General features: G+C 40.1%; 1 protein-coding gene across 1 annotated transcript in view; it reads left to right on the forward strand.

Annotated features, from left to right (window-relative positions):
* RSPO3 (R-spondin 3) overlaps positions 1 to 11,494 on the forward strand; it is a 78,756-nt gene extending 67,262 nt beyond the window's left edge. Inside the window, exon 5 of the mRNA XM_056566490.1 lies at positions 9,313 to 11,494. Coding sequence (XP_056422465.1) covers positions 9,313 to 9,442 — 130 coding nt within the window. The 3' untranslated portion in view covers positions 9,443 to 11,494. The remainder of the gene's footprint in view (positions 1 to 9,312) is intronic.
* Positions 11,495 to 24,374: the final 12,880 nt, after the last annotated feature.

Raw genomic sequence — 24,374 nt, forward strand, 5'->3', positions numbered from 1 at the left:
ATATTGTCTGCACTGCATAACAGTAGAATGAACAGAGAAGCTTACATGGCATTGTACATGTGTTACTGCCAACCCACATCAAGGTAATGTGCAAATTATTTGCCAAAACTTTTGATGTCATTTTTAATATTTAAAATGTTCCCAGTTTATAAAACTTCAGTATTGTCTTTATTTTTAGATGGGCGTTTTCTCTTTTTGCCTATTTGATGTTGCACATTTTGCACATTTGTACACAATCATGCAATGAGGAGTTTATTATCTGTACTAAGCTTTTTGGTACAATGCTAAGTAACAGATTTTTGTAGCTACATTTCAAACATGCTTATAAAAAAGCAAGGCTTCCCTCCAACATCTGGCATTTCCACGAAATTCACAAAATATTAGGCAGTAGCAAAACAGTAGCTTACACACTACGATTTAGAGCAGTCAGCCACTGCTATTTAGATTATATCTGTCCCCGTAGCCTGCCCTCTGATATACCCCCCACCCATTAGTCATCAACATTCTGTTTAGGGAAAAGAAGGTTTTAGACTTGATATCTCAGGAATGTAGCTGTGTTTTCTCTACATAGACCACTGCAGATCCCTAAAGACATGAGTTTTACATCCTTTAATCCATACAAATGTATAAAAACACTCATTTCCTCTTTGATGCTCCAGAGCTGAAACATGAAAAATGAAAGTAAACTGTTCAAAAAAATAAACAACACAATGTAACTCTAAGTCAATCACATTTCTGTGAAATCACACTGTCCACTCAGGAAGCAACACTGAAAGACAATCAAATTCACATGCTGTTGTGCAAATGGGACAGACAACAGGTGGGAATTATAGGCAACTAGCAAGAAACCCTAATAAAGAACCTGGTTCTGCAGGTGGTGACAACAGACCACTTCTTAGTTCCTATGCTTCCTGGCTGATGTTTTGGTCACTTTTGAATACTGGCAGTGCTTTGACTCTAGTGGTAGAATGAGATGGAGTCTACAACCCACACAAGTGGCTCAGGTAGTGCAGCTCATCCAGGATGGCACATCAATGCGAGCTGTGGCAAGAAGGTTTGCATTGTCTGTCTACCGGGAGACAGGCCAGTACATCAGGAGACGTGGAGGAGGCCATAGGAGGGCAACAACCCAGCAGCAGGAGTGCTACCTCTGCCTTTGTGCAAGGAAGGGCAGGAAGAGCACTGCCAAAGCCCTGCAAAATAACCTCCCGCAGGCCACAAATGTGCATGTGTCCACTCAAACGGTCAGAAATAGACTCCATGAGGGTGGTATGAGGGCCTGGCATCCACAGGTGGGGTTGTGCTTACAGCTCAACACCATGCAGGACATTTGGCATTTGCCAGAGAGTACCAAGATTGGCAAATTCGCCACTGGCACCCTGCGCTCTCCACAGATGAAAGCAGGTTCACACTGAGCACATGTGACAGATTTGACAGAGTCTGGAGATGCAGTGGAGAACGTTCTGCTGCCTGCAACATCCGCCAGCATGACCGGTTTGGCAGTGGGTCAGTAATGGTGTGGGATGGCATTTCTTTTGGGGGGCCGCACAGCCCTCCCTGTGCTTGCCAGAGGTAGCCTGACTGCCATTAGGAACAGAGATGAGATCCTCAGACCCCTTGTGAGACCATACCATGACAAAATGCCTGCAGATTTTTTTTTCTGATACATTGGTATGTATAGTGACCCATTTGAATAAAATTCCTGTAGGGCATTAGCACTTAATGAGTACCTATCATGTACCACAAAAAAAACTTAATCCTGATTCTACATATTTTTTATGTGTCTAGCATAAATATTCCTCTCACAAATACCTTCTATCAGTTGCTTATTTGGTTTGTCATTCTGTCCATGCCCTCACTTTGCATGACTCATCTCACTCCCTTACTCTGCTGTGCTCAGTCTGTTCATCCGATCACTGCAGGCTGCTCTGTAACCCCCTCCTCTTGACAAGAGTCTGACAGGACAGGCCTGTTTAACACTATAATATAGTGGAGCTCCTGAAAATATTTTTCTCTCCTGATTAGCCTTTGAGACTACCCTAACTCTGTTTTAAAAGGGAAGAAATAATTATACTCTATGATAAAAAAAAATATTTATTTATACCTATGAATGTTAACACATTTATTCTACTGTATTATCATGCACATTATAAATATAACAGCTGGCAGTATAACACAGAACATTGTACAATACAATAAGCATTATTTCATAGCATGTTAGTCTGGCAATGCAGTCAGAGTTACATTTTCATACAGTACTCCTTAGCTTAGACAAATAGACCAAAACACTTCTTGCACAGTTTCAGAAGAGGTCAGATTTGGAAAGATCACAGCCGCTAGTCTTGGAATTCATTGCTTAGTAGTCATTTACAATTAATATTAATGAATGGCAGATGACAGATGTTTATATCCCATTCTTTGCCAGGCCTTGCTAAACAAAAGCATAGCGCTTTATTTTAACTCATAGTCAGTGATGATTTTCTGCCCTTACAAGATTAACCAATTTCAGACCTAAGAGCTCAGCTTTGTGTGGAAACAAAACTCCATTATTCTCCTACCGCTACATCCATTTTCTTTTCACAATATGTTGTGTCATTGCAATGAATTAGAGTGGACCTCTCATGCTTTTTTTATAAAGTCTCCTAGACCAAATGTGTCATTATTACACTCCAAATCGATTTTTTTTAGATTTTAATATTCAGTAGAACTTATTTATGTTTCCTACCTATGCTAAAGAAATAAAAAATAAAACCATCCATTTTGCATTAAAACTAAAGTGCTCTGTCAGCTTTAGATATATGAAAATTAAGATATCAGGTGGCAATACCAGATCTGTTTTATAAGTAGGGGCAGGAATTATTAGGAAGGAGCATAGGTTAAAGGGGATCTGCACCCCTAGACACTTATCCCCTGTCTGATCACGGGGGGTCCGAATGCTGCAGGCTCTCCCGTGCAGGAGTCGTGTTAGCCACAGAATGATGCCACGGCTGACATGCCCCCTTGTATGGAGGAGGCGTGTCGGCGACCTCAGTGAGGTTGACGATATGCTCATTAGCCGTACAGAGCCACAGCAATGCCGGGTCCCCGTACGGGAGATTGCAGGGGATCCCAGTGGTCAGACCCCCTGCGATCAGACACTTGGTCTGCCTCCTGCCACCCTCTTAGCCCTTAGCACTCACACCCCATATTGCTACAAAGGTCTAGCCCATCTGACTATCTAGTGAAAAGAACAGATAATTAATCAAATAGTAAATCCCCTAAATCTTGTGAACTAGGGTAGGTAGCTAGCAAGTAAAATTACCGCTCAAAGCTACAAAATGATATAAAAAAAAACTCCAATAAAAATAGCAACAGCACTACCAGAATTTTAGCCTTCAGCAGTGGGTGCAGGCAGGTATAGGAATGCGGTTACCAGGTCCAGAGCAATAGCCAAAGGATTAAGCGCAGCACAACAATGTATCCAATCACATATGGTAGTTTATTCCATAGTGCAGAAAAAGCAGACATTTTTAGTAGCCTCACGCTTGAGAGTCTCACTTGAGAAAGGTAATGTGAGGCTACTGAAACGTCTGCTCTTTCTGCACTATGGAATAAACATTTGTTTGGATACATTTGATGTGCTGCACTTATTTTTGGGTTACAAAATGATATAGAAATACATTTTTTACTGCAGTGTAGAGTATTTTTTTTATTACTGCTATGGACAAATCATTGCTCAACCATACTAACTGTTCATTATCAGTAGTAATATGCTATAATGTTTGAGAAAGAAAGGAAATGTTTCATGTTTTTGGCACAACTCATTTTTGTCTTTGTGTGCTGCCCCTTTAAACTCGGGACGTGACATATACTCTCTTGGCAGGCATTGAGAGATGTGTAAGAGTGATTTTCTTAGTATTTACTGCTTCAGACAAAATAACTTTTTTTTTCCACGAAACAAATGAAAAGAGCATGCACGCTGTCATATTTGGAGCTTAAGCAGGTAACCCTCTGAGGATTAAAGAAAAAGAAATCAAAGGTGACCTATCCTTTGGGAACGTTTGCCTAGTTTAAAAGAGACATATATAATCTACAGTTGGTACATAGTTAAATGTGTATTTTCTCATGTTCAGTACTCAGACATGATTAAAAGGGAGTTTCTTATGAGATATATTTATCCATAGATACTGACATTCTAACAGTTCCACAAACTCTAAAGCAGGTCATATACAATGCATTTGGAAAATCTTCTGATCCTTTTTTAAATTTTTTTATGTTTTTCAAAATCAGGTTTTTCTCTATCATTTTGCACTCAATACCCCATAATGACAAAGTGAAAACAGAATGTTAGAAACCTTTGCTAATTTATTAAAAAGGAAAAATTTGGGAACTGCCCAGAGCAGGACAAAATCCCCATAGCAAACATATGCTGCTCTGGACAGTTCCTAAAATGGACAGCAGAGGTCAGCAGAGAGCATTTTGGTCATGACAGAAGAGAAATCCAAAAAGAAAACCATTTCCTCTGTAGTATACGGCCCCTAAAAAGTACTGGAAGGGTTAAGATTTTTTAATAGAAGTCATTTACAAAGCTGTTTAACTTTCTGGCACCAGTTGATTTAAAAAAAAAAAAAAGTTTTCCACGGGAGCACCCCTTTAAGCTTAGACATTTTACTTGTTATATATTTCCAAATACCCTATATTGCAGATTGATGTTGTTGTTAAAATTAGATCAGTTCGAGACTATAAGGCATAGTATGCAGGTTGTCTTGATATTTCCATTAGAATTTGCTCCTTCTTTGTAAAGCTGGACACAGTAACTGCAATGTTGCGCAGTAGCATGACTTTATGCACCTACGAATAAAGTACAATTTGATAATGGTTATAAAGGGGTGGTCATGTCATATATATTTTTTAAATGTATTTAATTATAGAATAGGAAATCATATCGCTTTATAACATAAAAACATACGATAATCTGCTTACATACCTTAGACCACTGTGTACACAATAAAATTGCATAACCAACAAATTAGTACTATGTAATGCCTTTAGGGCTAACAGAACTTTCCCCCAAATCATGTAACCTTTGGCATATAGATAACAGTAGGGTTACAGTACTTGCTCCAGTGGAAATCCCCATAGAAAACCTATCCTGCTCAGTTCCTAAAATGGACAGAGGTGTCAGCAGATAGCATAGTTGTCAAATTGAAAATAAATTTAAAAAGAAAAGAACTTCCTGTGGAGCATACAACAGTTGATAAGTACTGTAAGGATTGGGATTTTTAAATACAAGTAATTTACAAATCTGTTTAACTTTCTGGCACCAGTTGATTTAAAAAAAAAAAAAAAAAACTTTATACCAGCGGAGTACCCCTTTAACTTCATTAAATATAATTACAAAATTCCATCTACACCAAATGTATATATTGTTTGTTAAGTTTTACTACTTTTCTTACCCTTATAACATATTTATTTATTGTTTAATTCATAATTGTATATTTTTTTTACCTATGGAGCTGTGTAGGGCACATGTGTTGCACAGTGATCGGTACAATTTCGGGGTTAATATGACTTTTGGATCAATTTTAATAAAAAAATGTTTTTCTGATATATGATGTGATCAAAAATCAGCAATTGTGGCATATGGCATTCTTTTTCATTTACAGAGTGACACATGCATGATCAATAGCATTACATTATTTTTTATTTAAAACATTTTTTTTTTAAAGCAATATGAGACAGTGTACAACAGATAAGTAAGTATACAACAATAACATTACATTTTAATAAATTAGACGATTCTGCATGTGGCAATATGCTGATATTCCTATTTGAAAAATGGCAAAAGGGAGGTGATGTAAATATAAATTTATTATTTTTTCCTAACAATCAATAAGCACCCTTAGATTGCATTGTAGGGGGCTGTTTGGATTCTTGAACCTCCAATAAAGCGCATTCTGTCTAGATTGATAACAGCATCTTAAAAGTTAAAGGGGTATTCCAGGAAACTTTTTTTTTTATATATATCAACTGGCTCCAGAAAGTTGAACAGATTTATAAATTACTTCTATAAAAAAATCTTAATCCTTCCAATAATTATCAGCTGCTGAAAATGAGTTGTTCTTTTCTGTTTGGCAACAGTGCTCTCTGCTGACATCTCTGCTTGTCTCGGGAACTGCACAGAGTAGAAGAGGTTTTCTATGGGGATTTACTCTGGACAGTGCCCGAGACAGGTGTCATCAGAGAGCACTTAGAAAAGAACAACTCAACCTCAGCAGCTCATAAGTACGGAAAGGATTAAGATTTTTTAATAGAAGTAATTTACAAATCTGTTTAACTTTCTGGAGCTGTTGATATTAAAAAAAAAACTTTTTTTTTCCTGGATAACCCCTTTAAATGGCCATCATAAGACTTAAATCCAATGATGGTCATTGACAGTGGATGTCAGCCAAGAGAAAAGGTGCAGAAAGACATTTAACCTTTTTTTTTATGCCAAGACAGCTACCTTATTTAACATCCCAGCCCCCTTCAACTTGCTGCCTAGCCTGCGCCAACTATAAAAACAGCCCTGGACAGATATATTATTGTTACATAGAAGCAGGTTCTCTATGATTTCCTTTTCTATAAATAAACAAATAAAAACAGTACAAACTTGACTAGCCCTTTAGGGTCTATTCACACATAAAGCATCAAATATGCTCAAGATTTGAAGATAACAGATTCTCTTAAAGAGTACCTCTCATGATCTTTTTAAATTTTATAATCCTCCCAGTTCAATGCCCCCATCATGATAAACCCCCTCCTGCCTTTATTTTTATTATTTGTTAGTTCACTACCTTCATATTGCTCTGTATTTTCTGCTCAGTCTCATAGACTGGGAAGGGGAATTACCCAGTTGTGACATCATATGAAGCCATACAGGGAGAACTTCCTCCCTCACTCTGCTACACACAGCCCATAGCAGTTCAGTGTGTGAGATGAGCTATGATTGGATAAGGCTAAACACCCCCCCCTCCCCTCAGCATTTCCTGCTTTTGGACTTCTGCCAGGCCAGCAGGAGTCCAAAGTCTGTACAAAAGATGGGAGAAAATGTGCTCTGGACATGAAGGGAGACACATAGTGGCAGCTTTTTAAACACAAATAAAACATTAAAAAACTTTTTTTTTTTTTAAACAAAGTACATTAGAAAGATGTTTTATTTACCATAAGGAGTGCAATAGCAAAAATTTGTTTTAATGAGAGTGCCCATTTAACAGTGTTCTTGCCTTCGAGATCATAGATAAAAATCATTGTACTGATGCATTTTGCACTGTGTTCATCGATCCTGTTCATTTATATGCTGTGAGTACTAGAAATGTCTTTAGTACAGTACATTACTAGTACAGCTCACATTGATCACAGATGGTGTTTCACAATGTTCTTCTTTAACTTCAATCTCATGTGAGCTATAATGTTATATAACAATTAGTATTTACAAAGTATTCAAATACATGAAGAATCCCCTAAAAAGGTCAAAATGGTGAACTAGTCACTGTTGAATTCAGACCTTCCCATAACTGTGCTCTTAAATATAGGTGGTACCAGTTGATCTCAGGCTGGTTTCAGGTGAACGTTATATGGATGCATTTATTTGTTAGGGATCTAAGACACTTTAAGTTTGAGTCACTAGATCTCATTCAGGCTGGGACTCTTAAATACAGCTCTAAAACATCTTACTCAACTGCAACATGTTATTGGACAAACAAGATGGGCCAAATTAGTCTTTTTTGCCAACAAATTCTATGTTTAATGCGGCTATGCCACAGTTCCCTGCACGGTGGATGACCAGGGCCCTGTTGTGCAGGCTTCCTTTTCAGGATTGATGGAGGCTTCAGAGGTCCTAATAATATGCAGAAATACTTTATAATGGGCATACCCCCTTAATGGCACTTTTTAACCGTTAATACTACATGTATAGATATATGCTGACAGAGGCATAAATTGTAGCTTCTGGGCCCCAATGTAAAATCTGCAACAAGCTCTATATGCCAATTATAATATTAGTATCTTATGGAGTAGGTGTGCTTTGGGCCCCTTAGGCACCAGGGCCCCGGTGCGACTGCTACCTCTATAGCTATGCTCCTGTATGCTGATTGCATCCACATATAAAATCATGTGGAAATGTATTTAATAATGTAGTGATATCATTTATAGGATATTCTATTTTACATTGAATTGATTAAGCTGCCCTATGTGCACACATACTTATACATTTAGTAAGAAATTATTTAGCTTTCTTTTTTCCACTAGTTTCATCAAAGAAGAAATATATGTATTTTTCATATGTTGCAATATTTTCAGCCTTGGGTAAGAGCACTTAACAGCTGTATGATGTTAGGATAGCGTTTGTGGGGGATAATGTCAAACACTCAAAGTCTGGAAAGGTTCCATATAGAAAATAAAAACATATCATCAAGCTTCTTAATGTGTTATGCTTGCTTGAGTAATACAATCTAGGACCTTTTACATTTAACCCATGTACTCAACTGGTCTGTGTTTAGTCCTCTCACTCTGTTAGAACAGTTTATGAGGTGTAAATATTTTAATAGCAAAGCCCACTTTCACAAAAATTGGAAAAAACTGAATAAAATTGAATAGCTCCTTAAAATATACTTTATTGAAATATTCTATTAAATTTCAAATTTTTACTTTATAATTTAGACCCTTTGCACTATGCTAATACATAGGCTTAATGCCATGGGCGATTGTTTGCACCAGTAGTTGACACTCATTATAGATGACCTATTGCCAGTGCCTATAAAGGTGAAGACTGTGCTTAGGGACGTCATAGCAAAGATTACACGGGGCCTTATTTTGGGGACAGTTGACATAACCAATGTTTTCATCCCTTTGGACAAGTGGACTTGGTGCTTATTAGTCTTCTATATCCTTTTCATAATCCTTGGGTTATTTCCACACAACGTTACTTGCTAATGTTGTAGGACCTATGAGGGTAGGATACTTGCTTTCTTAGCACTAAAATAAGGGATGCAGCCAACCTCAACTGGACACCTCCTTCCAGGGTCACACATGCTCTAGGACACCGCAAGTTCTTTCATTCTGTCTTTTGAGGTTTTTATGACAATTTATTTAAGAAAGTCTCTCTGAATACTATTTCTTGCAATAACACTGATTTACTGTATGTCTAACAATATTTATAACCAAAGGTTCTTCTATGTGCCATAACAATGTAGAGTCAATCTCACCAGCAGTAATGTTCAATATGTATTTGTAATATGTTTTGGTACTACAAGGTATATGATGACTTTACTAAAATCTTATTTGTAATTTCAGGGTAAAAGGAAAAGATGAAGCAAAAAAGAATAAACAGAGAAAAAAAGGAGATGTGCCAAGAAAACAAAGGCAGAAAAAGCAGGAAAAGGCTCAGCGAGGAGAAGGAAAGCAAAGAGAAATCAGAGCTTAGAAGATGAAACGTGCAGAAGATGCAGCCAAAGTCTTCCTTGAGCTCTTCTAGGACATGAAAGGCCTTGCGCCATTGTGACTTCTCGTGCTGCTATATAGGTTACATCCCCTGGTGTCAAAGACTTACGATGGATTGGATAGTTCTCATACAGCCAAGGCCTAAGCAACATTCCAAGCCTCTAGTGTCTTCTCTGTGAAAATACAGACAAAGATGGAATGTAAAGACAGAGAGCAGAATTGCTGCAAATGCTCTGTGGATGCTTCAGAATTGTACGCTTTAGTGCATCTGATAATAAGGACTTTATTCTATATAATTGTTAATAGCAACCTTTTCCCTATTTTGTAAAATATTTTTCACAGATTTTTTTCAGAATTATAGGCTAATTATATGGTGAAGTCTACAGCATTGTCTACAACATTTCTGTGGTTATGTAAAAAAAATTACAATTACCAGTGGTACACATGGCGTGCCATAGCCAGAAAAATGATGGTTACCTCACCCCCTTTACGTCTGTAGAACTGCAACGTCTCAAAATACTCAATTCAGCTTAGGAACAAAGTATGAATTGAGTTTTATGTCTTCCAATTGTTGACCCCACCATATCAAACTAACCAACAATATTTGTGATGGATAATGTTTATGGCTCACTATAGGAGCAAACTGCAACACTAATCTCAAAGCAAAGCTGCTCTGTTTCTGTAAAAGGTTAAGACTTTATTTTAATTTATTAGCATTCACATAATTGACTGCTGACATAATCCTATCCCACGTACATGTGTTTAAAATTGTTTTGCAAAGCCCCAGTCAATGGGGCAATCCAGTGGTCATCTTCAGTTAGATGTTAGACCGAAATAAAACATAATCCTCCACCATGATAATTGGATATCCAAGAGTTTTTAGAACTAGCTTTCAGAGCTCCTTGGTGGTATTTAAAAAAGCTGCAAAGGCTTTTATTAACAATTGGTGGTTGTAAGTGGTACGTGTTAAAAGCAGCATGGCACTACAAAATATTGTATGTTTTTTGGTGAATAAAAGCCTTTCCCATTTTTTTAAATGCAAGCAAGGAGTATTGTGGTATTTCTAAAAGCTCTTGGATAGCTCTTGCTGTGGACAGGAACATCGCAAGCACTAATGGACACATGATACGCATTGTTGCTTAGAAGTGATGCTGCTTCAACACTGTTTTATGATAGTCGGATACTTATTGCAATTTCCAGTACTTGCCACCTAAATAATAGCATAAAACATTACATTATTCTTTCAGTCAATGACTGAAGATGCATCTATGGTGGGAAAGCTATGGTAAACCGATTCTAGCAGTCAATGGTTATATGTTTAGGTATGTTATCTAGATTTACTACATGAATATGTGTGAACAAGAACAGAGTTTATTTTTACATGGACATTAAAATGTCCAAAAATAACACTTGGCGTTGCCTTACCACTCTATAGTGAACTAATCAAAAGAAATACGATACACTCATACATAGTAGAGGAGCCGTTGGCAGTTCTAAAAGTCTGTAGTGGTTGTTTCTGTGCAATCGTGGAAGACATTCTTGAAGGGAATATTATCACGCTTTGCTAGAAATGCTGTTTAATGTATTGAACATCAGAATGGTTTCCAGATGGACGTGGTGTCCCAGACATAATTGCTTTTTGTGCAGGGCAGCATGTTCTCTCCTTTACTTTTATTTTACTGCTATATCTATCATGCATATGTCTGCATGTTAAAAACAAAAACAAAAAAAAAAAAAAAACTTTTACTGACCAAGACCTTTTATCCTTCTGCTGCTGGAAGGGTCTTTGAAAGACCGATCTTCCAGTTGCAGACCCCTTCTGCAGCAGAGGCGTTTGGTTGTAAGGGGCAGAAACATTAAAGAAGCAATATGTCATGGAAGCATTGTACATTTTCCAGTTATGATATCTTCTGGAAAAGCTAATTATTATTTTATAATCTGCTTATCGATCAGCATGGAGGATGAAGGGCCACAACTTCAATAATGTTGTGTGTATCTGTTGAAAGAAATTCCACTACAATAAATATATTTGTTGAACAAGTTTGAGTTTCGTAATAACTGAATCTGCTGGTTTCGTTAACTATGCAGTTATTTCTGATACAACAAACCCAACTTTTAAGAGGATCTGGACTTTTTAGCACTCTACTTGTTGACACACAATCCCTTTTTAACTATTTGTAATAATGTATTTGCTTTAAAAGGATTTTACAGGAGTTTATATTAAAAGACTATCATTGGCATTGTGCATAAATGTGTGGGGCTGTGTCATCAAGACAACTCCTGTTTATATGCCAAAATAAGGGGGAGGTCTCTTGCTTGAGATTTCTCAGAACAGAGCGCCACTCAGTATAAGAGACACTGTTTTTGGCATACTTGATCTGCCCTTGTATTACAAGAACAGGCATTCATACGCATGACCACCATGTAACGCTACATTTGACCAGCGGAGGCCACTTTAGGGGAAATACTTGTTTTGCTGCGGTTTCCTCTGTCAAAAACCCTAATCTTGGCAGAGATCAGCTTGATATCCCCTATCCTGTGTATAGGGCCTAACCTCTTCATATAGTAATTCTTCAATTAGATTACAGTTTATACATATATATCTCAATAACAATAAGTAAAATAAATGATAATATCAATATCACATATTTCTGGTGCAACTAGGAATGCAGGCATCATAAAAAATGTATATAAATGTGTGTAAAATTCATATAACCTAAGCCAAGATTCAATAACATTCCTCACATAGTAATTCAAAAGAGTAAGGCCACATGAGTGGTCAACTGCATGTGGCCAAAATGTTATAACCAACGGTTGTATTTTGGCCACATATGGCCCACCAATCATTTGGCCTCACTTTAAAGCTGCTAAAAGGCATGTAAGGATGAGGCAGGCATCAAATAAAGATATACTGGGAAACTTTGCTCTTAAAAAGTGCATGCTTATACATGTGTTAAAAGGGCTATCCACCAATAGAAAAACAGAGCTAATTTATTTCAAAAAACAATCTCTGCCTTTCTCCAGGTTGGGTGTGGTTCTGCACCTCAGTTCCATTGAAGTGAATAGAACAAAGTTGTAATACCACACACAACTTGGGGACAGATATTGAACTGTTTTTGAAAGAAATTCGCTCAGTTTTTCTATTCCTGGATAATACCTTTAAGCTGATAGATCCAACTGCTATATTAAATAGAGGCAGATTAATGGTTCCCACTTCTGCATCCCTGATAAGGATTTAAAGACTCTCTGCAGGTCTTGTGGGATGTTCCCGGTATACAGTGGTTACTACCTACCAGGTGTTCCAAGAGAGAATAACCAGGGAACAGATGACAGCGTCTTGAATGGCTAGAGCTCACCGATGGGTGAGGGAGTGTAGGTTAGCTCTTCTGTCTGATTCTACTTTAGCACAAATTGCTAAAAAAGTTAATGCTGGCTTTGACAGAAAGGTGTCAATACATGCAGAGAAGCCTTGAGTCTTGGAACTCATATGGATGTTACATTGACACATGCCACCTACCAAAATACTGTGCAGACCTAGTACACTCCTTTATGACAATAGTATTCGCTAAAGGTAGTTGACTTTTTCAGCAGAATAATGTGGCTTGCCAGACTATAAAATGGCTCAGAAACGGTTTCAGGAACATGACAAAGTTATAAAGTGTACCTGTCGTCAACAAAAACTTTTTATATAATGCAGATAATACCATCATGTGTATATTTGCAATATACATTGGTTAAAAATGTGTATATTTTTGTCCTTGCAGCTATTACATGTGTGTCTCTATGAGGAGTCCAAGCACAAGAAGTGAGGTTGGACAAGGAGGGCTCTGTGCACAAAGAAAAAGCAGGACTCTATGACATGCTCCTGGCTCATACATCAGGATGATTGACAAGCCAAGAGCCTGCACAGAGCCCTGCTTGTCCTACCCTAACTTCCTGTTTTTGAACTCATCATAGAGGCACACAGGCAATAGCTGCAGAGACAGCATTTTTTCACCCAAAAATATGCACCATTTTTAACCAATCTATGTTACAAATATACATATAATGGTATTATCTACATTATATAAAAAGTTTTTGTTGACGACAGGTACACTTTCACCCTTGGGGACTCGGGAAACGGCTTTTTCCGTTTTTGTACTTTAGTTTTTTCCTCCTCACCTTTTAAAAATCATAACCCTTTCAATTTTGCACCTACAGACTCATATGATGGCTTATTTTTTTGCGCCACCAATTCTACTTTGTAATGACCTCAGTCATTTTACCCAAACATCTATGGCAAAACAAAAAAAAAATCATTGCGCGACAAAATTGAAAAATAAACACAATTTTGTAAGTTTTGGGGGCTTCCGTTTCTTTGCAGTAAATTTTTTGGTAAAAATTACACTTTATCTTTATTCTGTAGGTCCATACGATTAAAATGACACCCTACTCATATAGGTTTGCTTTTGTATTAATTCTGAAAAAAATCATAACTACATGCAGGTAAAGTTATACATTTAAAATTGTCATCTTCTGACCCCTATAACTTTTTTATTTTTCTGGGTACGGGGCGGTATGAAGGCTATTTTTTGCACCGTGATCTGAAGTTTTTATTGGTACCATTTTTTTAATCCATTTTTTTATGGTATATAAGATATGCTAATTTGTAATTTTTTTATATGTACGCCATTGAGCGTGCAGTTTAATTAACAATATATTTTTATAGTTTAGACATTTACGCACGCGGCAATACCACATATGTTTAGATTTATTTTTACTTACATGTTTTACTTTTTTAATGGGAAAAGGGGGTGATTTGAACTGTTATTAGGGAAGGGGTTAAATCAAATTTATTAAAGGGGTACTCCGGTGCTAAGACATCTTATCCCCTATCCAAAGGATAGGGGATAAGATGCCTGATGGCGGTGGTGCCCCGCCACTGGGGACCCCCGTGATCTTGCACACAGCACCCTGTTAGAATCAGTCTCCGGAGCGTGTTCGCTCCGGGTCTGATTACTGGCGATCACGTGGGCCGGAGCATTGCTCCGCCCCCTCAATGCAAGCCTATGTGAGGGGGCGTGACAGCTCCGTCCCTGTGATCGTCACAATGCTCCGTCCCCGTTATCACCAGTAATCAGACCCGGAGCGAACACACTCCGGGGACTGATTCTAACAGGGTGCTGTGTGCAAGATCACGGGGGTCCCCAGCGGCGGGACGCCTGCGATCAGGCATCTTATCCCCTATGCTTTGCATACTGCCACAGTGTGTCTGGGTCCTCTGTCTCGCCTTCCTCATAACCTTCTAGCTCCTCTAGCTGCTCCTGCTCCTCCTCCAGTTCAGCCCCCACAGGGCTCATGTGGCCGTGAGAAGTAGGCGCCATGTCTCCAGTGCCCTGATTAGCCATCATTTCCAACATGTGCTGTAGTAGATTAAGCAGTGGAATTATGTTGTTCATCCGGTAATCCTGGCGGCTGACTAATAATGTGGCTTCCTCAAAGGGTCTCAGCAAATGGCAGGTGTCATGTATGAGCTGCCACTGGTTGACATTGAAGTTACACAGGGGAGTCCCCCTATCTGCTTGGATCATCAAGAAATCGGTGATGGCTTTTCTCTGTTCGTATAGTCGGTCCAACATATGGAGGATGGAATTCCAACGTGTGGAAACGTTGCAAATCAGACTATGTTGGGGGATGCCGTTGTGAGGCTGCAGCTCAAGGAGGGTGTGCTTTGCGGTGTAAGAGTGGCTGATGTGCATGCAAAGTTTTCTTACCATTGTTAGAATGTCTTGCAGATGGGGGGAACACTTCAGGAACAGCTTGACAACCCAATTAAACACGTGTGCCATGCAGGGCGCATGTCTAAGCGCAGACAAGATGTTCTTCCCGTTGTCGGTCACCATGGTTCTCATTTCCAGATTTTATGGAGTGAGCCATGATTTGATTTCTTCATGAATGACTTTTAGCAGTTCCTCCCCTGTGTGACTCCGTTCCTCAATGCAAACCATGTGAAGAGCAGCGTGACACTGCCATGCCCTGCACACATGGTATGCTGGAGGGGCACTGAGACGTGTCCGTGCAGTGAAGGCTGAGGACACGGTGGAGGATGATGAGGCAGAGTCGCACACTGTCACAGGACCAATGGCCTGAAAGCGTGGAGGCGGAAGCGGCGAGACCAGTCCAAGCTGCTTTTGTGGCTGTGCAGGAACCACATTCACCCAGTGGGCCGTAAAGGATATGTATTGTCCCTGACTATAGTTAAAGATCCACATGACAGCACTGCCGTGCACTTTGGTACACACTGACAGGCTCAAGGACTAGCCCACCTTCTGTTCCACAAAGTTGCGCAGGGCTGGTACTGCCTTCTTCGCAAAGAAATCACGGCTTGGGACTCACTACCTCGGCTCGGCAAAAGCCATCAGTTCTCTGAAAGGTGCAGAGTCCACCACTTGAAAAGGAAAGGACTGCAGCACCAGCAACTTATAAAGGAGCACATTCAGCTTCTGCGCCGTTGGATGAGTGGGCGCATACTGTCGTCTCTTGGACATGGTTTCGCCAATGTATTGCTGGCGGAATGACTGACTCGAAGATTGAGGAGAAGGAGCATCTGGAGGGACAGAAGATGGTTTGACACACAGCTCCCTTCATACACCAAGAAAAAACAGACAGGGATATACAACCACAGTCAGAATAATTTAGTGATTTGTGTCACATACATAATAATACCCAAAAGTTTAAACACTATCACAACTTTGTCCCAAAAATTACATAATCTTTTTTAAATAGTTTACAACCAGTATAAAAACAAATTAAAAGTGTATGGCTCCAGTAATTACTTCTATGAATTATATGACATGATAAGGTATTGTAAACAACAAGAATAATGATATCATATATAGATAATAACATGCAGGGATATTGCACTGTCCATATCTACTGTATAAGTAAACAATATAATATGGCAAACAGACAATATAGCAGCATACAATAAAGGTCCCAGCATTTATGAGTCAGAACAAGCCTTACCAGACATATAACAACCACAACATATGTTTCGCTACCATAAACTTCCTCAAGGGGTGTGGCTAATCCCTGGTCTCTTCCTGGTTTATATATTCATCACTGGCCAATCCTATGTGCTTACGCATACATACAAACATTCACACACCTATCCCGGCTTCTCTTGTATTAAAATACTCCTCCCCTATATTTTGCGCGCCTTAGCGCAGCTGGTAATTACTTCAGTGTTTACCTCCGTTTGTTACCTGCTTCCGTCCGCAACATCTGACATCTCGCAAGACTACGGAGTGTTAGCATGCCCACGTGTCTGGTCAGTGTTCATGTGATCAGTAATGATCACATGACTCAGATCATTCAGAGATGGCGAGTTCTCGGTGCTCGCGAGATCATAGGCATAGACGTCAGATAGCGCCGTGATCGCACGCATGCGCCCCAGCACCAACAACCGTACATATAAAGATTAAGTGTAGGTGAATACCAAATAAAGAATAAATAAAAATGATATAAATAATGCAATGATAAAATAAATGTGCAAAAATTGTGATTCTCTAAACTCATAAATAATTAAAATTCATGAATTTATAAAGTGAAAAAATAATAATTTAATAATAAAAATTATTATTATTCTTTTTGGTGGTATAGATTATGCACCTTATTGATATATATATATATATATATATATATATATATGCATTTATTAATTACATAATGTACTTCCTTCACATAAGTTATGGTAAGTATTAGGGATGTCCCGATACTATTTTTTTTAAGACCGAGTACCGATACTTTAATACTAGTACTTGCCGATACCAAGTACGAGTACTTATATTTTAAAGGGAATCTGACAGCATGGTGACTTGGTTTCTGGCGCTGTTTACCGTGCTGATATGTAGGTTCCTTGTTGTGTACAATGGAGGCGGCTGCTGTAGTATGAGCCAAGATTTCTCTCTTCTCCATTGGACAGAACAGGGAATTTGCATTGGTGGTGAGAAAGATGTACACATGGTGAGCAGCGGTAGAAACCGGGTCACCTGCATTATCTACGTATAAATTCAAGTAGGTAGTATCCCCTTGCAGACATTAGCAGCAGCCCCCCGGCAGTCATTAGTAGCAGCCCCCCCTGTAGACAGCAACCCCCCCCCCCCCTGTAGACATAAGTAGCAGCCCCCCTGTAGACCACAGCCCCCCTTTAGACTGTGGGCCCCAATTTAAACAGCAGCAGGCCCCCCTCTAGACAGCAGCAGGGCCCCCCCTTTAGACAGCAGCAGGGCCCCCCCCCTTTAGACAGCAGCAGGGCCCCCCCCTTTAGGCAGCAGCCCCCCATTTAGACAGCAGCAGGGCCCCCCGTTTATATAGCAGCAGCAGCAGGGCCCCCCCCCCCCGGTAGACACCAACAGTCCCCCCCCACTTTAGACATTAGTAGCAGCCCCTCCTTGCTGACAGCTCACCTGCGGCTGTCCTCTGTCGGGTGCTGCCGCTCCACTGTCTCGTTCTCCCGTCCTCCGGTCCGTATCATGACATATACATCACTCTGCTTCCTCCGTAGCGTTACGCTGTGCGCAGGGGAGGAGGCGGAGTGACGTGTGTGTCACATGATCCTCCATAGGACGACATGATATGGACCGGAGGACGGGAGAACGGGGCAGCAGAGCGGCACCAGGTATCGGGCATGGTATCGTGGACATTAAATTACACTTATTCTTTTTTTATATGTACGGGTGTTGGTGCTGACATCTATGCCTATGATCTTGCGAGCGCCTGAATGATCATTACTGATCACATGAACACTGATCAGACACGTGGGCATGCTAACACTCCGTAGTCTCGCGAGAAGCGGATGTTGCGGACGGAAGCAGGTAACAAATGAAGGTACACACTGAAGTACTTACCAGCTGCGCTAAGGCGCGCAATATATAGTGGAGGAGTATTTTTATACAAGAGAAGCTGGGATAGGTGTGTGAAAGTTTGTATGTATGCCTGAGCACATAGGATTGGCCAGTGATGAATATATAAACCAGGAAGAGACCAGGGATTAGCCACGCCCCCTGGGGAAGTTTATGGCAGCAAAACATATGTTGGGGTTGTTACATGTCTGGTAAGGCTTGTGCTGACTCATAAATGCTGGGACCTTTATTGTATGCTGCTATATTGTTTGTTTACCATATTATATTGTTTACTTATAGACATGGACAGTACAATATCGTTGCATGTTATTATCTAAATATGATATCATTATTCTTGTTGTTTACCATACCTTCTCATGTCATATAATTCATTGAAGTAATTACTGGTGCCATACACTTTGAATTTGTTTTTATACTGGTTGTAGCCTATTTAATAAAGATTATGTAATTTTTTTGGACAAAGTTGTGATAGTGTTTAAACTTTGGGGTATTATTACACAGTTCCCTTCGGCTGAGGCCGTGGAGCCTTGGTTGGCTGAAACAGGAAGCAGCATGCCACTGGGTGATGCAGCAGGCTGGACCATCATATCGGAGCCACGGTTCTCCCAGGCCACTTTATGGTGATGCTGCATATGTTAAAGCAGGGCCATGGTGCCAACATTGGAACCCTGGCCACGCTTCATCTTCTGCCGACACATCTTGCATGTGGCCAGGTTAATACCGCCGAGTAGATAATTTTCCCTCCAACAGTACGCACTGATTGACTGCTAATGCCGCCAACTCCAGGAACCCCTGTTTCACTACGGGAAGGTAGGCTGCCGCGAAGCAGGTGGTCTACCCCGGGCACGTTTGCCTCCAGACTTTCTACTTTTGCCACCATGCTGACTGGCAACCATGCTACCACCTTGCTGGCTCAGCTGCTGCCTCACGGGCAACCTGCAACCCTCTTCTCCTGATGCTGATGAAGCCCCTTCTGCACCCGGCTACCAACTGCGATCTGCTTCACCATTATCGAGTTATGTCTGCACGTCACTGATGTCCTCCTCAGGTTCCTCAACAGTGTCTTCTTCAGGAGCCTGAACGCTCGCAACACCACCTTCCACGCCACTCTACTCATCACTACTCGTCCGCGTAGTAGCTGCTGACTGTCCTCTAGATCGTCCTCACTAAATAGTGGCGCTGAACCCACAGCATAAGATACTTCTGTGGGGGAGGGAACAGCATAGGACAGAGGCAATGGGAGGACAGGGACTGCTCCCGGGCCATGCCAACTGAGGGTTGTGTCTGAGGAACCCACCGACTGTTGACTGGGGGTGTCAGATGTCACTTGTGATGAAGTGGATGACCGGGTTAACCAATCGATGACGGCAGATGGGTTGCTGGTCGAGACACAACCGCTAGCTAGTACCGGGAGCTCAGGCCTCTCGCTGCGACTCCTGCTGCCACTCGCCCCTAGTCTGCTGCGACCTCTGCCTGAAGAATCTAGGCCTCTGCCACTCCTCTGTGCACGTCCTGGCACTTATCTGCCTAACATACTTAGTGCGTATATGAGGGGAGTACAATATGCTCCACTATGCTTAAAACAGTATTTGTGTACAGCACCAGCTGGTGTGTTCTTTTGGCTGGCCTTTCACAGTATCTAGGCCATTTATAGGAACAAAATAGTACACCATTTAGATGTACGTATGTGGTATGCACTCATGAGGAGAGGACAATGCGCTGCAGTATGCTTAAAAAAGTATTTGTGTATAACACCAGCTGGTGTGTACTTTTGGCTGGCATTGTACAGTATCTAGGCCCTTAAGACTTTAACAGGAACAAAATAGTGCACCACTTAGATGTACGTATGTGGTCTCCCTTCCCTAGGCAGAATTTGGGCTTGAGGTGAATCGCTGCTGTTCTGTGCAACACACTGCTTTCTGTCCCTCTCTGTAATAGAATGCTGTAGTGACTGGGAGGTGAATCGCTGCTGTCAAAATGCTTTTCTGTGCAACACACACTGCTCTCTGTCCCCCTCTCTGTGCAACAGAACGCTAATGTGACTGGGAGGTAAATCGCTGCTGGAAAAATGCATTTCTGTGCAACACACAGCGCTGTCTTTCCCTCTTTATCTATCTGCAATAAAAGGCTGAAGTGACTGGCCGCAAGATGGCTGCCGATTATATAAGGCTTTGACATCACAGGGGTGGCTGGCTGCTGATAGGCTGCATGCTGCATGTGATTCAGGGTCATCCCGCCTACCCTTGTTCCCGCCTTCCCAGGATTCCTTGCCCCATGTCATCAGATGTGGATCTGCCATTTTAGATGCCCTGGTGCCTGGACTGCATTAAAAGGAGTTTAACCCCTTAACGACACCGGACGTAAATGTACGTCCTGGTGAGCTGGTACTTAACGCACCAGGACGTACATTTACGTCCTATACATAACTGCGAGCATCGGAGTAATGCGCGGCAGGCCCGACTGCTGCTATCGCATGGATGTCCATCATTAACCCCTCAGATACCGTGATCAATACAGATCACGGCATCTGCAGCATCGCGGTCCCTAAAATGGACGATAGGATCGACTTCAGCGCTGCCGCGGCGATTCGGTCATCCAGCGTAGCAGCCAGAGGTCCCCTCACCTGCCTCCGCTGCCTTACAAGGGCCTTCTGCTCTGGTCTGCGATCAAGCAGACCAGAGCAGATGATGACCGATAATACTTATCAGTGCTATGTCCTATGCATAGCAATGAACAGTATTAGCAATCGAATGATTGCTATAAATAGTCCCCTATGGGGACTATTAAAGTGTAAAAAATAAAAGTAAAAAAAGTTTTTGAAAAAAGTAAAAAAAATTTGAAAAACCCCCTCCCCCCAAAAAACCATAAATTGTCCCATTTTCCCTATTTCACCCCAAAAAAGTGCAAAAAAATATTTTATATACATATTTGGTATCGCCGCATGCGTAAATATCCCAACTATTAAAATAAAATGTTGATGATACGGTGAACGGCATGAACATAAATAAAAAAATCAAAAATAACTGCTTTTTTATAACATTTTATTCCCCAAAAAAGTAATAAAAAATGTATTAAAAGTTCTATATAAGCAAAAATGCTATCAATAAAAAGTAAAGATCACAGCGCAAAAAATGAGCCCTCATACCACCGCTTATACGGAAAAATGAAAAAGTTATAGGTCTCCAAAATAGGGGGATTTTAAACGTACTAATTTGGTTAAAAAGTTTTTAAGCGCAACAGTAATAGATAAGTATGCTATCATGGGTATCATTTTAATCGTATTGACCCAAAGAATAAAGAACACGTCATTTTTACCGTAAATTGTACGGTGTGAAAACGAAACCTTCCAAAATTTGCTAAATTGCGGTTTTCTTTTTAATTTCCCCACACAAATAGAATTTTTTTGGTTGCGCCATACATTTTATGGTAAAGTGAGTGATGGCATTACAATGGACAGCTGGTCACGCAAAAAACAAGCCTTCATACTAGTCTGTGGATGAAAATATAAAAGAGTTATGACTTTTTGAAGGTGAGGAGGAAAAAACAAAAACGTAAAAATAAAATTGTCTGAGTCCTTAAGGCCCAAATGGGATGAGTCCTTAAGGGGTTAATAAAGCAAATCGCGATGATATTCGCATTCGTTGTGAATCGAATTCTTCCTGAAATTCGTAACAAATTCGGATTCGTCAGATTCGATTCACTCATCGCTAGTCACGTTGTTTCCGGACAGATTAAATGTCCTGTTAACTCACTGTAGTATTTTTTATTATATAAATGTTTTTGATACATTTTTATATGTTGTGTATATTTTTATGACTGTATATTCCCCTTACTGTATACAATTTATATATATTTGATTACATCACTTTCTTAGCTATGTGTATAACATCCTTCTTGAAGCAAATTGTATATGTTTAATTTTATCTTAACCCCTTAAGGACCAATACAAATAAAACTGTACGCCCCTGAAAGACCAGACCTGTTTTTTCAAATCAGGGATGTCTGTCTTTATTAGAGAATAACTCTGGTAAGGTTTTGCCAATAACGATAATTCAGACATTGTTTTTTTGTCACAAGTTGTCCTTCATGTACATAGTAAAAGTAAGCCGATATCATTTGTAGTTTTTTTTTACAATGTAAAAAATCATGACATTTTTACAAAAAATTAAGATTTTTTGCTATTTTAACACTGATAGGTTGCATATATTTATACATACTGACCAAATAGTTTATGAAACTTATACTTTCAGATGTCTACTTTGTTTTGACGTCATTTTTTTGTTTTTAATTAACATTTGAAATTAGTTAGAAGCCTAACAATTTAACTAGAAATTTTGAAAATTTTAAAAGTACATCTTTTTATATGTGCTATGCAAGGTTTGCAGAAATTAAAAGGTACTAGAACATAGGAACACCCCTCAAAATGACCCCATTTTAAAAACTAGACCCCTCAAGGTATTCGCTAGGGGGTACAGTGAGTATTTTAACACCATAGTTTTTTGGCAGGAATTATTAAATGTCAGTGTTAAAAATTCAAAATTTGCAATTTTTCACAAATGCATCATTTGGGGGGCATATTTGTACATCACTTCTGATATTGAAAGAAATGCACCCTATATTTTATTTAGCTGCTTGTCCCATGTTCGGTAATACCCCCGCTTTGGCCATATATGGTTCCTTGGCCGCGTGGTAGGACTTAGAAGGAGAGGAGCTCCATTTGGCTTTCAGGGCAGAACAGTACCCCCACAAGTGATCCCGCAAGCGCGGCACGATGTTACACGGCCGGCCCTACAGTATGACTTAGCGCTTCCGAAGGACGTAGGGAGATGAGGTCAGTACACGTTATGTATTCCCATTGGTGATCCAGGAGGGTATGACCTGGGATATGACTGTGGATCCTTGAGAGGGATTGGAGCAATCTTAGGATGCATGGGATAGGTGACGGGAAGCTGTCGCCGAGTGATGATGTTTGGGGCACTGTCTATAAATAGCCCCTGCCGCCATTTTGTAGTGTTGTTGCCACAAGTTTGCCTCTTGAAAACGCTGTGGAGACGGCGAAACATGTAGAGGCGGCAATCTAGCGTTTTTAGTTGATGTTAGAGTAGGCGCACAGGGCTACTGCAGAACCCTTTATAGTGGAGCAATGATGCTCAGATCTTACAAGCACTAACCTACCTGACATCCCATTTTTAACATTTATCTCACTGGGTTTATATTATATTATTTTATTTTATTGGATATACAATAAAAGTTATGTTTTAGGGGGTACTATTTAGAGGTGTATTGCACCCCAGGCTACGGCCTTAGGGTTAGGTAATTAGTTGTGTTTCTTGGCCTCTTTAGTCCCCTTTTGGTCTAATTTGATTTTCATTTATATACCGCACCCCTACAAGTTATTGGCTGGACCAGGGATCTCTCTGATTGTTCCTTGGTTGTCTGGCAGTAAAACTCGTCTGTCTGTGACAGTTAACGCTCCTGATGGATATATCCGCCATGTTGTGGGAATAAGCACCCGCTCATGACGAATACATCCATCACTGCTGCGGCTGGGTAGCTCAGTGTGTCCGCTCATGACTGCTGGTGGGAAATCCGCCGCTATGAGTGGACACACAAAGCTACCCAGCTGCAGCAGTGAGCTAATTACCGTGACTGCTGCATAATGTGTAGGATCACATGGTGGACATCCGTAGCATATTACATGCTGCGGATGTCCACCAATGCGATCCTACACATTATGCATTTTTTTTTTATTAGATTAATTTAATACATTTATTTTTAATATATATATATATTTTTTTTTTTTACACTTTTATTACATTTTTATTTATTTTTACACTTTTATTTTATTTATTTATTTATTTTTACACTTTTTAATGCTTTGGAATACTTAGTATTCCAAAGCATTGCAGTTATATGCTGCCTGCCAGTTTTCACTAGCAGGCAGCATATTAGGACATGCCTCTGGTACGTCCTACAGGCAATAACCTGGCTGCCCAGGTATGCAGCAGCACC

This window comes from Hyla sarda, chromosome 3, assembly GCF_029499605.1.
Source record: "Hyla sarda isolate aHylSar1 chromosome 3, aHylSar1.hap1, whole genome shotgun sequence".
NCBI classification, from domain to species: Eukaryota; Metazoa; Chordata; class Amphibia; order Anura; family Hylidae; genus Hyla; species Hyla sarda.